Source organism: Meleagris gallopavo, chromosome 1 (assembly GCF_905368555.1).
Source record: "Meleagris gallopavo chromosome 1, MGAL_WU_HG_1.1, whole genome shotgun sequence".
Lineage (NCBI taxonomy): Eukaryota > Metazoa > Chordata > Aves > Galliformes > Phasianidae > Meleagris > Meleagris gallopavo.
Genome location: NC_139404.1, coordinates 168587377 through 168599749, shown reverse-complemented (window position 1 = coordinate 168599749; position 12373 = coordinate 168587377). Strand labels below are relative to the sequence as shown.

The window sequence follows — 12373 nt, the reverse complement described above, 5'->3', positions numbered from 1 at the left end:
GAAAAACAAAAAGCTTGGAAGGGTTAGGTCTACTCCTCCTGTCAAGGAGCAGTAAGAGCCCAGTGTGACTGAAATGACAAGTTCAAACCGACCAAGGCAGGGCTCATTTCAAGGGTAAAATCCTAGTTCCTGAGAATTCAATAAAAGAATGTCCATAGATTTCAATCAGAAGAGATTTTATCATCTCTTCTAAGGTAACTATTTCTTCCTTTTTTTTTTTTTCTTTTTTTTTTTTCTCCTTTATTTGATTAAGTGTTAGCTAATACTGATAAAATACATTCAAGGAAATTCCTTCATATTTTGGGGACTTTTTAAAAGCACAGAGTAGGAAACCTTTCATTTCCACTGTTCCAGATTTGTTTAATACCAGTTTTGGATTGCATCACTGACAAAGAAATGTCAGTGTCTCATCCCCTAGCAGTAATGAACAAGAAGGGTGGAAAGGAGTTCCTTTAACTGCTCCTATGACTTAAATATCTTGTCTCAAAGAGAGAGAGTGCTGGAGGCAGTGATACTGTTTTCGATATTAGGTGAGGGGTGTTAGGGTGGCTGGCTGCACAGCAGCACACAAACATACAAGTCTTCAGATGGTGAGGTTTACCAGCCCCTTCTTAGAACTCTGTCCTCCATCTCTGCCCTGCAGCACAGCATGCCAGGCTCCAGTCGATTAGCAACCTGGAGGCTGTGGTTGCAGCAGATGTGTAGCTTCAGGTGGGACCAGCCCCAGCAGACCCATTCATCCAGAGCCATCCTAGAGGGCTCTGTGCTTAAAATATGGCTGGGATCATGGCTGAGAGAAAATGGCACATTGCTGCTGACCTCAGGTGTGTGCTATTTGACTCAGAGCTCTGTTACATACCCTGGAATTACTACATTGCCATTAGCCTCCTCTCCCAACCGTCGGTCTCAAAGTCAGTGTTTCTACCATAGAACCATAGAATCATAGAATCACCGAGGTTAGAAAAGACCTCCAACATCACCCAGTTCAACGGCTCTCCTGTCACAAATGTTTCCCCACTAAAACGTGTCCTTCAGTACAACATCTAAACATTTCTTGAACACCTGTAGGGATGGAGAGACAATCACCTCCCTCGTTAGCCCATTCCAGCTCCTAACACTAAAGCAGCTGCTTCTTTCCACTACTAGTAGAAACTTCTCCAGCACCAGGATGTTAAACTTTTGGCCTTTATCTAATCTTCCCCATCCACCTCTTCCCACAGTTATCCCCACAGCTGTAGATGTGTTTCAGTGGAGCTGAGCTTAGTTGTTTCAAGATCCCACAGGAGTACTGTTTCTAGATCCCTATAATTTTCCATTGTGCCTCTGTTGAAATAGAGAATACTGGAAGTCTTTTATGGAGGAGGTTTATAAAATATGAACATCTGTTTGTTATGAAACTTAATGCTGACAGCCTGTAAGAGCCATCTAGAAGAGTATTTAACTTGAAGTGTTCTTTGTGTGTGCTGGAACAAAAGGTTTATATAGGTATACTGGAAGAGGCATCTGCTTCAGGGAAGATTTATTTCAAGATAGTGTCATTAGGGCTTAGAAAAGATCCAAATCAGAGGATGTGAATTCCCCAAAGACTCCTCTCCAAGGCACACTTAAAATGCCAGATTTCCTTGCTTCAAGACCGGTATCAGACGTGCTTTGTTACCTGATTAGACCTGCATTTCACCAGTACTGCCTTTCCACTCTCTGAGATGATTGCATTATGAAGTGAAAATCACTGGCTTTCACCAGCTGCATGCCATGGGTCAGAAGGTTCCACATTACTACTCTGTAATTACAAAGAGCTGTCTGAGATAGGTTAATTCCAACAGAAAGTTAACAACATACTTACCTTTGAAGTGAGGCTATTGAATTACATTTGGTGCAGCAGGCTGTTTTATACCTCGGTTTTACATCATACTGGTTTAACAAGCAGCATGAGAACAGGAAAAGAGTAAATAGTGAGCTTTGTTCCAGACATTCTTCAATTCATCAATGCATCTGAGGGGGATGAGAGAGTTACTCTTTTCTCAAATGCACCTGTCATATTAATAGACCATTTGGTACACTGCCATATGTGAGTGTCAGATATTGCCAGAGGCAATATAATGCTGTTAATAGTGGGATCCTAGAAATCAGAAATAGAAGAAGCTTATTAGATTTACAAGCTGCCCTTCTGTTGATATGCTGCTAAATGACTTTCTCTGGTGTGTTCTGCAATTGCATTTTAAATGACTTCAAAAGTCACACTCTGTTAGTCCATCATTGGGTCTGAGGAGAGCAGAGCTGGAGGGAGTGTGTAGATTTAGTCTCAAGTAAGAAGAATTTGTTCCTGGTGGAAATAGTATTTTTCTCCTGGAATTGACCATTGTTTCGCCATTGATTCAAAAGGAGCCAAGAGTTCTCAAACAGACAAAGCCATTCTTCAAAAATAGAGTACAAAACAAAACGTGCAGGTGGTGATTTAAAGCAACAGTTGGAGCACACTGCGGTTCTACATTCCCAAGCATTTTTGTATTTATCTCATCACTTACATACCTTTATTCATCTTTCCATTGTTGATGTGTGAGCAACCAAGAAAAACAGGTGGAAGAGCTTCCTGAGAGTACCCATGAAATAAAACTACACCATTCCACATCCAGGGATGAAAAATGGAAAGTTTCTTCTAACATATTTTAATTGGCATTTCTCAGACATAATTTAAAACACTAGAAGACCAGAAAGGAAACTGAACAGAGTGTATTTCTTTAAGTTTCTAGTATTCACTTGAAGAGATGGTACAAAGTATTTCAGCTTAAACTTTGTCTGACCTTCTATTTGTGTGCACATTGCCAGTTTAAACACTGCGGTAAGAAAAGCCTTTCAGAACTGAAGGTGCAACGCAGCCCGTAACACATTGTCTTTATGTATGAAATGTCAGCTTAGTAAATACTACTATCCTGTATAATTTACTATTTGTCTTATAAACAAAGACAAACCACCAGTGACACAGATGATGTCAGCTCACAGTGGCTGGACCACACATGGACAGATCTATTGGTGAGATATAAGAGTGCATATGCATGCAGAACATACAAGCTCACCTGTTATTAATAATGCACTGATACGATTATACCAGAGTCTGGCTGTGCTTGCTATAATTGAGATTCCTAATACGTTATCTTTCAGCTGCTTGTAGTTTTGATAGTCTTAAATCCCTAAGAACACTCAGAGGTTGCCAGGTCTTGGTTCATCCCGGAGTGTCCCACTGCTATACCAACCAGAAGACCTTGGGAAACACAGTCATAGAATCACAGATCCACAGAATGGTTTAGGTTAGAGGGGATCTTAAAGCCCATCCAGCTCCATTCAGGCTGCCACCCAGCAGCTCAGGCTGCCCATGGCCCATCCGACCTGGTTTTGTGTCCCTCCAGGGATGGGGCACCCACAGCTTCTCTAGGCAGCTGTGCCAGGGCCTCCTCCCCATACTGAAAGATGTGCTGCAGTGAGTTCACCTGCTGCTTTATCAGCACCACAAACCTCTCAGTTTCCCCCAACAGCAACCCTGTACTACACAGTCTACACCATGGCACAGAGGCAGTGGTGCTCTAGCATGTAACTATACTAAATGAGATTACCCTGCTCACGCTAAGCCTCCTGCTAAATAAGCCAGGCTTCAGAAAATGAGAAACCACAAAAGTACCTGAAGCGATTTATTTTTTTATCAACATGATGCTACCAACTACAAGTGCCAGTTTAAATTAAAGCTCACTCTGAATGATCAAAAGATGCACAGCCAGCCTACCGCTCGCAAAGCTCCTCTCGCTCGTGATGTTTTGAAAACAGGAGTAGATGAAATCCAAGAGATTTCTTGCAGCCTTCTGGCTGCGTCTAAGGCTTTGGGGAATGGGCCTCCATCACAGTTTCAAACCACAGCATAAACAACAGTTCTTGTCACGGAGAAAAATTACAGAAAGTTTTAAAATATCAGATGAAGGAATTAAATACAGAACTCACTACTTTCCTGCAATTATTCAGTATACTATACCTGATATATGGTTAGAACAGAGTTCGTGATGAACATACAGCAAAGACAACCATAGGGCAGAATTAACAAAGTGAGTTACTGATTTCTTTGCCTTCTGAATAATCAATCTTGGTTATTTACAAAACACTCCCTGGGTTATGTCATTTAAAATAATACTGGAGTCACCCTAACAGTGAAAGTGATGGTATTTGGGGTCTTTTTTGTTTTTCCTCCACAAAAATGCTAATTCTTTTTTTATTCAGAGAAATTAACTTGTGGTCACTGATACACTGCTGTGCTCACATTTTTCTACATTTTCTACTGGCAGGAGACTCAGGGCTGGCTCCCATTCCTGGACTGCTGTCCTAATTTCTGAGAAACAGAGTGTTCTGGACTGTGTGTAACTTAGACTAGCATGAAAGATGATCAGGGCCAGTTGTATTTCACAAGCATCACGAGCTTTTGTAACATACTCTCCTTTGCAGTAGCTGCCTTTGCATGCATCCTGCAGAAAGCAAAGTCCTAGCTCTGACATAGTTTGTATTCAGTGGAAATCCTGTTCCTTTTTGCAGCTTTGAAAAGCTTAGTTTGGCTTTCCAGAGTCGTTCAGCAGCTGCCTATCCGTTCTGAGACATGTAACTGGAACTGACCTACTTCTTATTTCAGGGTGTAAACTGGGAGTCATTCAAACCATGTGAACCATGCTAGCTCTACCTACACTGCTAAGTGCGTCCTTTTCAGAGGGCTGTTCCTACAGGATCAGCACTTATTGCTCATTCCCTCCAAGATAGCATGGCTGCAACCCAACTACTCCCCTACCCACACCCACAGAAGTGTTGAATGCTCCGTCCCTGGAGACACTCAAGGTCAGGCTGGATGGGGCTCTGAGCACCTGATTGGGCTGTAGATGTCCCTGATCATTGCAGAAGAGTTGGACCAGATGGCCTTTAAGGGTCCCTTCCAACTCAAATGATTCCATGATTCTATGATTCTATGATTCTATTCAGCATGGATCTCCTCCTGGGTGTTCCTGCATTGCCAGAACACCAAAACTCTTGACAAATTCAATGAAACAGTTAAAATCATGCATTTTAAAATGCTCTTAGAGCGAGACTCTCCTCCCAGATCAGTGTATGCCAGCACTCAACATTGATATTTCCTTTTCCTACATGTGAAGGTCTCTCACAGTTGACAGTATCAAAGAGCAGATATCAAAGCTCCTCTATGCCTTGCGGATCCAAGAAAAGTGTTTTATGCCCTTACAGCAGTTTACACAAGGTGTAATGTATACTGCGCACGACATGGAAATGAAGCTGTCATTTTAGTAAGATTCCCTGTGATATTTCAAACCTTGAGGGTGAACACTAAGCAACATGGGCTTATGTCTGAATCCCCTTTTTACACGCAGTCTCTTCTCACACTATTTGGGGCTCATCAGGTATTGCTCTTAGCACTAAATCAGCTATTTGAACACTAAACTTCACTGAAATGTCAGGGTGTAAAATCTCTATATCCATTCAGGTCTGAGAGCTCTTTCATTTCCTTAATGTTGAGGGTTTTTTCTCCAGGCCAACTCGTTTCTCAGTGTTTTTCACCCTGTTGCTCCAAAAGCAAACACACACTAGATAAGACACTGCATACCAAAAGTTAAGCCTAATCTAACTGGAAGGCAGGGAAAAAAAAAAAAAAAAAGAACAGCATAAATCTGCTTGCAGCCATACTTTAGGGCAAACTTCAAAGTAAAGACATGAGGGATTCCTGGGGTAGTCTGCTCCAATACCACACATAGCAGCAGCACCAGCTCTGTGCAGAGTTGCATACAAAAATATTAAGAGGGAAAAAAAGTTAGGCTCTTTCAGCAACATTTATCTACAACTTTGATGTAACTCTCATATCGCTAATGATATGTGTGCTATGCCATTTGGGAACTGTGTTTTACACTACAAGGTCAATATTCATTGATATGCCATCTAGCCTCTAGGGAAGATGCTTTTATGAGAGGTGAGCAAAGTAGAGACGGACATAGCAAGCTAAATGGATTTCATCTGAGGACTTCTAGATGCTAATATCTCTGAATTTCAACTCTGACCATCAGTATTCACCTACTGACATTCCATCCCATAATCTCTCTCTGTAAAAAATTCTTCACTACCCAATTTGATAGGAAAAAATAAGGCAAAAATTCCTGCTCAGCTTTCTCCACAGTTTTTCTATATTAAATATATATATATTATTATTTTCTCCTTGTGGAGAAAAATAGAAAATAAAATACTCCTTCCCAATGTTTCTGTTTTTCCAGGTGCTCACATCACTGTAAACATACTGGCTTCAAGAGAATAAGAATTAGCTTAATTGACTATGCTTCCAAGACCACAACATTCAAAGAACTAATCACTGTACAGACATTTCTACTGTATCCTCAATAGACAGAGAATTTTACTAAGAAAAACACATCCTTGAAGGTGAACAAGAAGAAGACATAAAGCACGAAGATAGAGTAGAAGTAGGGATTAACATTCGGGAAATTTAGATACAAGAAAGGAGACAACTGTTACAAGTAAGCGCAACATGGAAAAACACAAACTGATGTCTGAGCCAATGACAGGCAATGGGAAGGGTTGATATCTCAGCACTATAAATTTTGGGGGAGGGTGATTCACTGCAATCTTCAGCACAATCTCAGTTACCATCAGCATACGCTTATTTGACCACATGGAGACCTTTGCTGAGCACTCCATCGCAGGTCTGACTGAGCTCTTGCATTGATCTAACTACATTCACATTTAATAGTTCTGGGATAATGATTTCCCTGTAATACAATTTGATTAGAAGAATGGAGGCACAGCATTAAAGCCTTTATCAGTGATGTTTCTGAATGTTAGGACCCTCAGCTAAAAGATTATATTCTGATACCATCACCATTCTCTTCCTCTTTTCTATCCCAGCACCAGAGGGATATGAAATCCTAAGTCTCCTCATGGGATCTGAGACGTGTGGGTTCCCTAATTTCATAAGAAGCAGAGCCTGCGGATGCAGAAACGGGACAGGCACTGGAATGGGTTGCCTGGGGAGGTGGTGGAGTCACTATCCTCAGAGGAATTCAGGAAATATTTAGATGTTGTAGATGTTGGACGTGGTCTAGTGGGGAAATATTGGTGGTAGGTGGACAGTTGGACTGGATGATCTTGGAGATGGTTTCCAGTCTTGGTGATTCTATGATCCTATGACTCACTGGTTGGTGGATGTGTCTGTTATTCCAGAAGAGACAGAAATTTCTCTCATCTCACATGCATTTAACTACACCAAACTGCCACAACAGAAAGACCAACTAGTGCAGAAATCTGGATGCTGTGTGTGTAGAACAAAATGAAGCAAATAAGCAAATGCATCAAACGGAGCTTGAGGTCCTGACACTGCATGAAATTTTTGGTGAACATAGTTAAAATATAAATTAGGAAAACCATTTATTTTTTTTTTTTTTTTTGGTTGTTGTAGTTGAACAGATGATTACTTACAAGACTGAGCAATAATCTCTCAAAAATACTACAGGACTTCAAATATATCCTGAATTCAAATATCCCATGATGTTAGTGAAAAACATACTGTATTTGTTTCTTGAACAGAGATTTACCATCTACAACAGCTGAACCTCTTCTGTCTTGAAGTGGAAGTAATCAAACTTCAAAGAACAGATCGAGCAAACAATGAAAAGAGATAGGAATTTCCCTGAGATGCAGAGTTAGAATTTTTATTCACATAAAGTTGTTATTCCTTTTCTTCTTTATTAGAGCAAACCTTCCTTCTGTGGCCTGTGGTAAGCTCAGTCCTTTCTGCAGTCTCATTTCCATTAAGCCAACTATGTATTGGATACATCGAAGTCATTTGTTTTTCTTGAGTTTTCAACATTTGACATTTCTTCCTTCCAAGAAACACACATACATTAGACATTCTTCCAGTACTGGGGATGGCTGTGAGCTTCAAAGAGAGCAGCATCCATTCCTTTACTAGATCAACAGTGTATTTAAACCTTTGTTCTCTAACCTTCTTTCAAAGCAGTGACAAGAAAGTAAACCCTATCTGATAATCAGTATGATGTAAGTATCGTGAATAACTAAATCTGAATAAAGTAACTTAAATCCCACTGCTGCTTTCTGCAAAGGTTTGTCAATGGTGGCAATGTTCCGATCCAGCAGAAATCCACTAAACTGGTTCTGTCTGGTAGGATCTGTATATTATAAAATCACTTCCTATCTATCCTCTTAGATGGATCCATGATGAACCATTGAAAAATCTGTGGTCCAGAAAGAAGGAGAAGGAAGAGAAAGGAAGAGCAACCTCATACTCCGTTGGGAATTACTTTAACCACTGCAAGTGTCATGGGAATAGAGAGGCTGAAATTTCAAGCAACAGTGGGTACAAAAAAGGAAACCAAGGCAGAAATATATAGCGGCAGACATATGTCAGTAAGCGCTACAAATTTTCCTCTGCTGAGAATTATATGTTTTTTTCTGGTAAGATAATACATACAGATGCATGTAGGTTGCTCTGAAAGTAATGCCTTTTATTTATTTACATAGAAACTAAAACAACTATAAAGAGCACAATAACGCTATTTGACAAAGCAAATTTAAAGCTACAAGTCTTTTTTTTTTTTTTTTAATTGTCACCAGCATTAGCTATGCATTTTCACCAGTGATGATCAAGAACCTGCATGCCATGCTTGTAAAAATCTGCATGAGAGGAGGTTACCTACTGTTGCTGTCACCAATACTGAAACACACCACTCACTGCCTCACTGTGCTCATATCCACTGTTTGGTCTTCATAGATGTTCAGCAAGCATTGATGAATGTCAGTGGGTGCCATTTCTTCCACTTGGAGGAAGTCAACGACACACTTTTGCTTCATGCACACTTCCATGTTAAAAATCCATTTTCTTGGATTGCTCCTCTGCAGCCATCCACCACATGGCAACAACACGTGACAGAATGCTGGCGGAAAGTTCAGCCTCTGTTCCATACCACCAACATCCACCTCTGACACCAGGGCCAAAATAATAAAATAATAAAATGGGAGGCATTACTTTCAGAGCAGCCTTTGTAATTAGAAAGAGTTGGATGAGATCTCCAGGACTTAGCATATCATCAGGCCAGCCACATCAAGCAGCATGACTTAGACCTGGAACATCATTCAGTTTCCAAGTCCCATTCAGTAATATTAGAACAACTTTGAGAACTATTCCTTCACAACACAATTTCCTTTGCTCACTTATTCTTCCCCAGCCTCTTCTCCTTGGGTTTAGTTTCCCAGGCCCTCTGCTTTCTCTTCATTACTCCCTTACCAGCAGGTTTAATTTGGAGAAACAGTGCTTGCTCCATTCTGTTCAGAGAACAAATTATATGACTAGCTTCTGCACAAGACTCAATTGCATTTTCATTTCCTTAGCCATCCAAGGGTACTCACCAAAGAATGAAACAAAGATCTCAGTCTTCAATCAAATAAAGTAGGTCAACTTTAGCAAAGTCCAGTAACTAAGTGATACATTCCAGCTCTACTACTCGGGCAGTAGGATATACCCAATCAGACAAATACAAACAACACAGAGTTGAGAACTCTAATAGGCTTTGGCTTATTGCCTTTGGAGGGGCACAGTGTAGCAGTGAAGCAGGGAAATTAGGGGTTCAGGCAAATGGTCCAAGGGATGGTGGCAGAGTGCGATCTTTCATACCTTCGGAGCTATTTAGCTCTCTCAAAACACACACACAACAACTCTGATAATTACACTCGCTGCAAAACCTAGGCATGGTGCACTGGAAACATTTTAGGGGCTCTTTATCATTTCCTGCCTTTGCCAGAATAAGGCCAATTTACTCCTATTTCAGTGGGCTCGGGCAGAGTGAGAAAGGAGAGACTGGATTGTCAGCATTATTGAAAAGATTCATGATTAGTCACACTCACTTGAAGACAAGTTATTTGCCAGACACTACACTGCTCATTAAGAGACCTTCAAACTGGCAGCCCTCCAGCTGCTGAGAAACAGCTCCAGGGCTGGCAGGTCCAAGAGGGTCTCCGAAACCTTGTGCTCCCCAGCATGCCCCATGCCAAAGGCCAGTTCAAGCATGCCTGTGTGTGACTGGCACCCCAGGAGCTCAGCAAGTCTGTCTCATGTTCCACAGTGTTAAAATATATACACGTAAGGGTACCCAGCTGGTGCTAACATCAAGGTACTGCCTTTGCATAGCTACCATTTTACCTGCAAGGCCAGAAAATTTTTACAGTGGTAACTTGGGGTTTTTCTTAACCTTCTTCAGCTCTTAATCAGTTCCTGCAAGAGCCATAAAGTATATTGGAAATGCCCCGCTAGCTCAGACATGAGAGCATGTTCCTCATTTGCAGTTTCATTTCCACACCCTTGACTCTGCCAAAAGAAGGAGGGGAAAAGCACCTAATTCCTCCATGCACACACTTCAGCATGCATCCCTTTTTCTTTGCCCCTTCTTGTTCCATGCCAGCCCAAGACAAATTCCTCTATTTTTTTCCATTTGGAGAATGCTGTCTTCCTACCTGTTCTCCAGCGGTATCAAAGAACCCATTGTTCACTTGTACCATGCAGATTATTTTAAAGCAGTTGATGAGGGGGTGCAGAAAGTGGCATTAACTACCCACGGCCCACCCAAACCAGGCATTTTGTAGGGTGCGTGGGGCAAGAGTTTGAGAGATTGCCATGTGAGTCCTACAGGTCCTTGCTCCCAGCTGCACAGTTCTTTTCCCTTCCCTCACTCTCATCTCACCCTCACTCGGAACAATGTTCCCATCCCACTCTTGCCACCAGCTCTGGCATCCACGTGATCCCTCGAATATCCAAAAAACAAACTGAGCCCCATCAGCTTCTCAGCAATCCACGGAACGACAGAAAGGTGGTTCCAGGGCCTCGTCAAGCCAAGACCATCACTGTGGGGTGGGGTGGTTCCTGCCCACATACCTGCAGGCTGTGGGTCAGCATGGGCCTGCACCAATACATGCCTTGTTCTAGGCTGAGGGGTGGGCCAGAGAGACATCTGAACGACACTGCAAGGGATGTGGTTTAGTGTGAAATATTGGTGGTAGGTGGATAGTTGGACCAGATAATCTTAGAGGTCTTTTCCAACCTTACTGATTCTATGATTCTATGACATACATCCCAAACTGAGAGCAGGATGTGTGGGTGTGTATGTGGAATAATTACTTCTCTTACTAGTATGAAGGAAAGTAGAGTTTCCACAGGAAAAGGTTCTTTTTTAGCTAATCACTCTTGTTTATCCCTATCCCTCTCTCATAAACAAGATTTTAATAGAAAACTAGTGCATAATATGCTCCTAGTGTGCTAGATTTGTATAGTGTATGTGCAGGAAGAATTCATCTTCATGATGAAGAAGTTAAACTGTGGTGTATGAATGAATAGCAACCCTACAGGGAAAACATCAACTTTTTGCCCTTCGGTGTCAAGTTAAAAGCTTGTGGTACTTGGTCTTGTTCTCCCACCTGCAGCAGAACTGTGTTGCAATACTTGCACTGCTCCGAGGAATCCACACAGTGCAGTGGGGCTGGCAGGGCTGGCTGCATCCCCTTCAGCATCCTGCAAGCTCAGCTTGAGCCAATCCACAGGAAATGGTGAGTGAGAGCCATTATATACAATGGATACCAGAAGCAACCTCTCCGCATGTCCTGTCAGTGTGGGAGCACTGGAGGAAGTCTTGTCAAATTTCATGTGGCAAAGGCCAGGCATGTTTGGTCCTTTCCTTATGGTGAAATCTGATAAATTCTAAGAAGAATCTATTATCCCATTTATTCATCCATCTACTTGTGTCTTTGTAAGTAGGTTAATTTTTCAACCTCAACCTTCTTCTGAGATAGTTTGCTGCCTGTGACTGTCCTGCATTGCTGAGGAGGTGTTGAATGGTGAGACTGGTGGGACCCAAGCACACAAGAACATTTCAAGCTGGATTAACCTCAGAGGCTGGTATACCATGTAACAGCACCATTACCCCTTCTTCTGGCAGCGTGTACCATCCTGCTCCTCACCACGGAGTTACACATTTTGACTTTTCACAACAAACTTGACTGAGAGCTTCCTGAGCCTTCTCACTCCTGACTACTGATGCTTCCCAATGTGGAGATTTAGCTGCATATGTGGCTGCCATCTAAAAACAGCCGGTTGCTTTTTTGTGTTGGATTGGTCAGTTGGGTTTTTTGTTTCTTTCTTTGTTTGCTCTCCTTTCTGGAAGGAAAGAAAAGGATTTGGGTCATTACAAGCAAATGCATAGAGCTGAGAAGGACCAAAATTGGTGCTGAGGGGAAAGGATCAGGGAGGCAGGACTGCAAGGCAGGACTGAAATGC

General features: G+C 41.8%; 1 protein-coding gene across 6 annotated transcripts in view; it reads right to left on the bottom strand.

Annotated features, from left to right (window-relative positions):
- The window catches only part of LOC116217863 (uncharacterized), a 49543-nt gene that overhangs the window by 21699 nt on the left and 15471 nt on the right, over nt 1-12373 (bottom strand). For 3 of the 6 annotated variants that reach the window (XR_014881033.1, XM_085215954.1, XM_085215951.1), the window contains one exon: nt 202-12253. The exons of the other annotated variants lie outside the window; for them this stretch is intronic. Coding sequence is in view for 2 of the 3 variants with exons in the window: in XM_085215954.1 (XP_085072080.1) it covers nt 12213-12253 (41 nt within the window). In the remaining variant the exon portion in view is untranslated. Of the gene's footprint in view, nt 1-201; nt 12254-12373 lie in introns of those variants that run through there. 6 annotated transcript variants of the gene reach the window in all.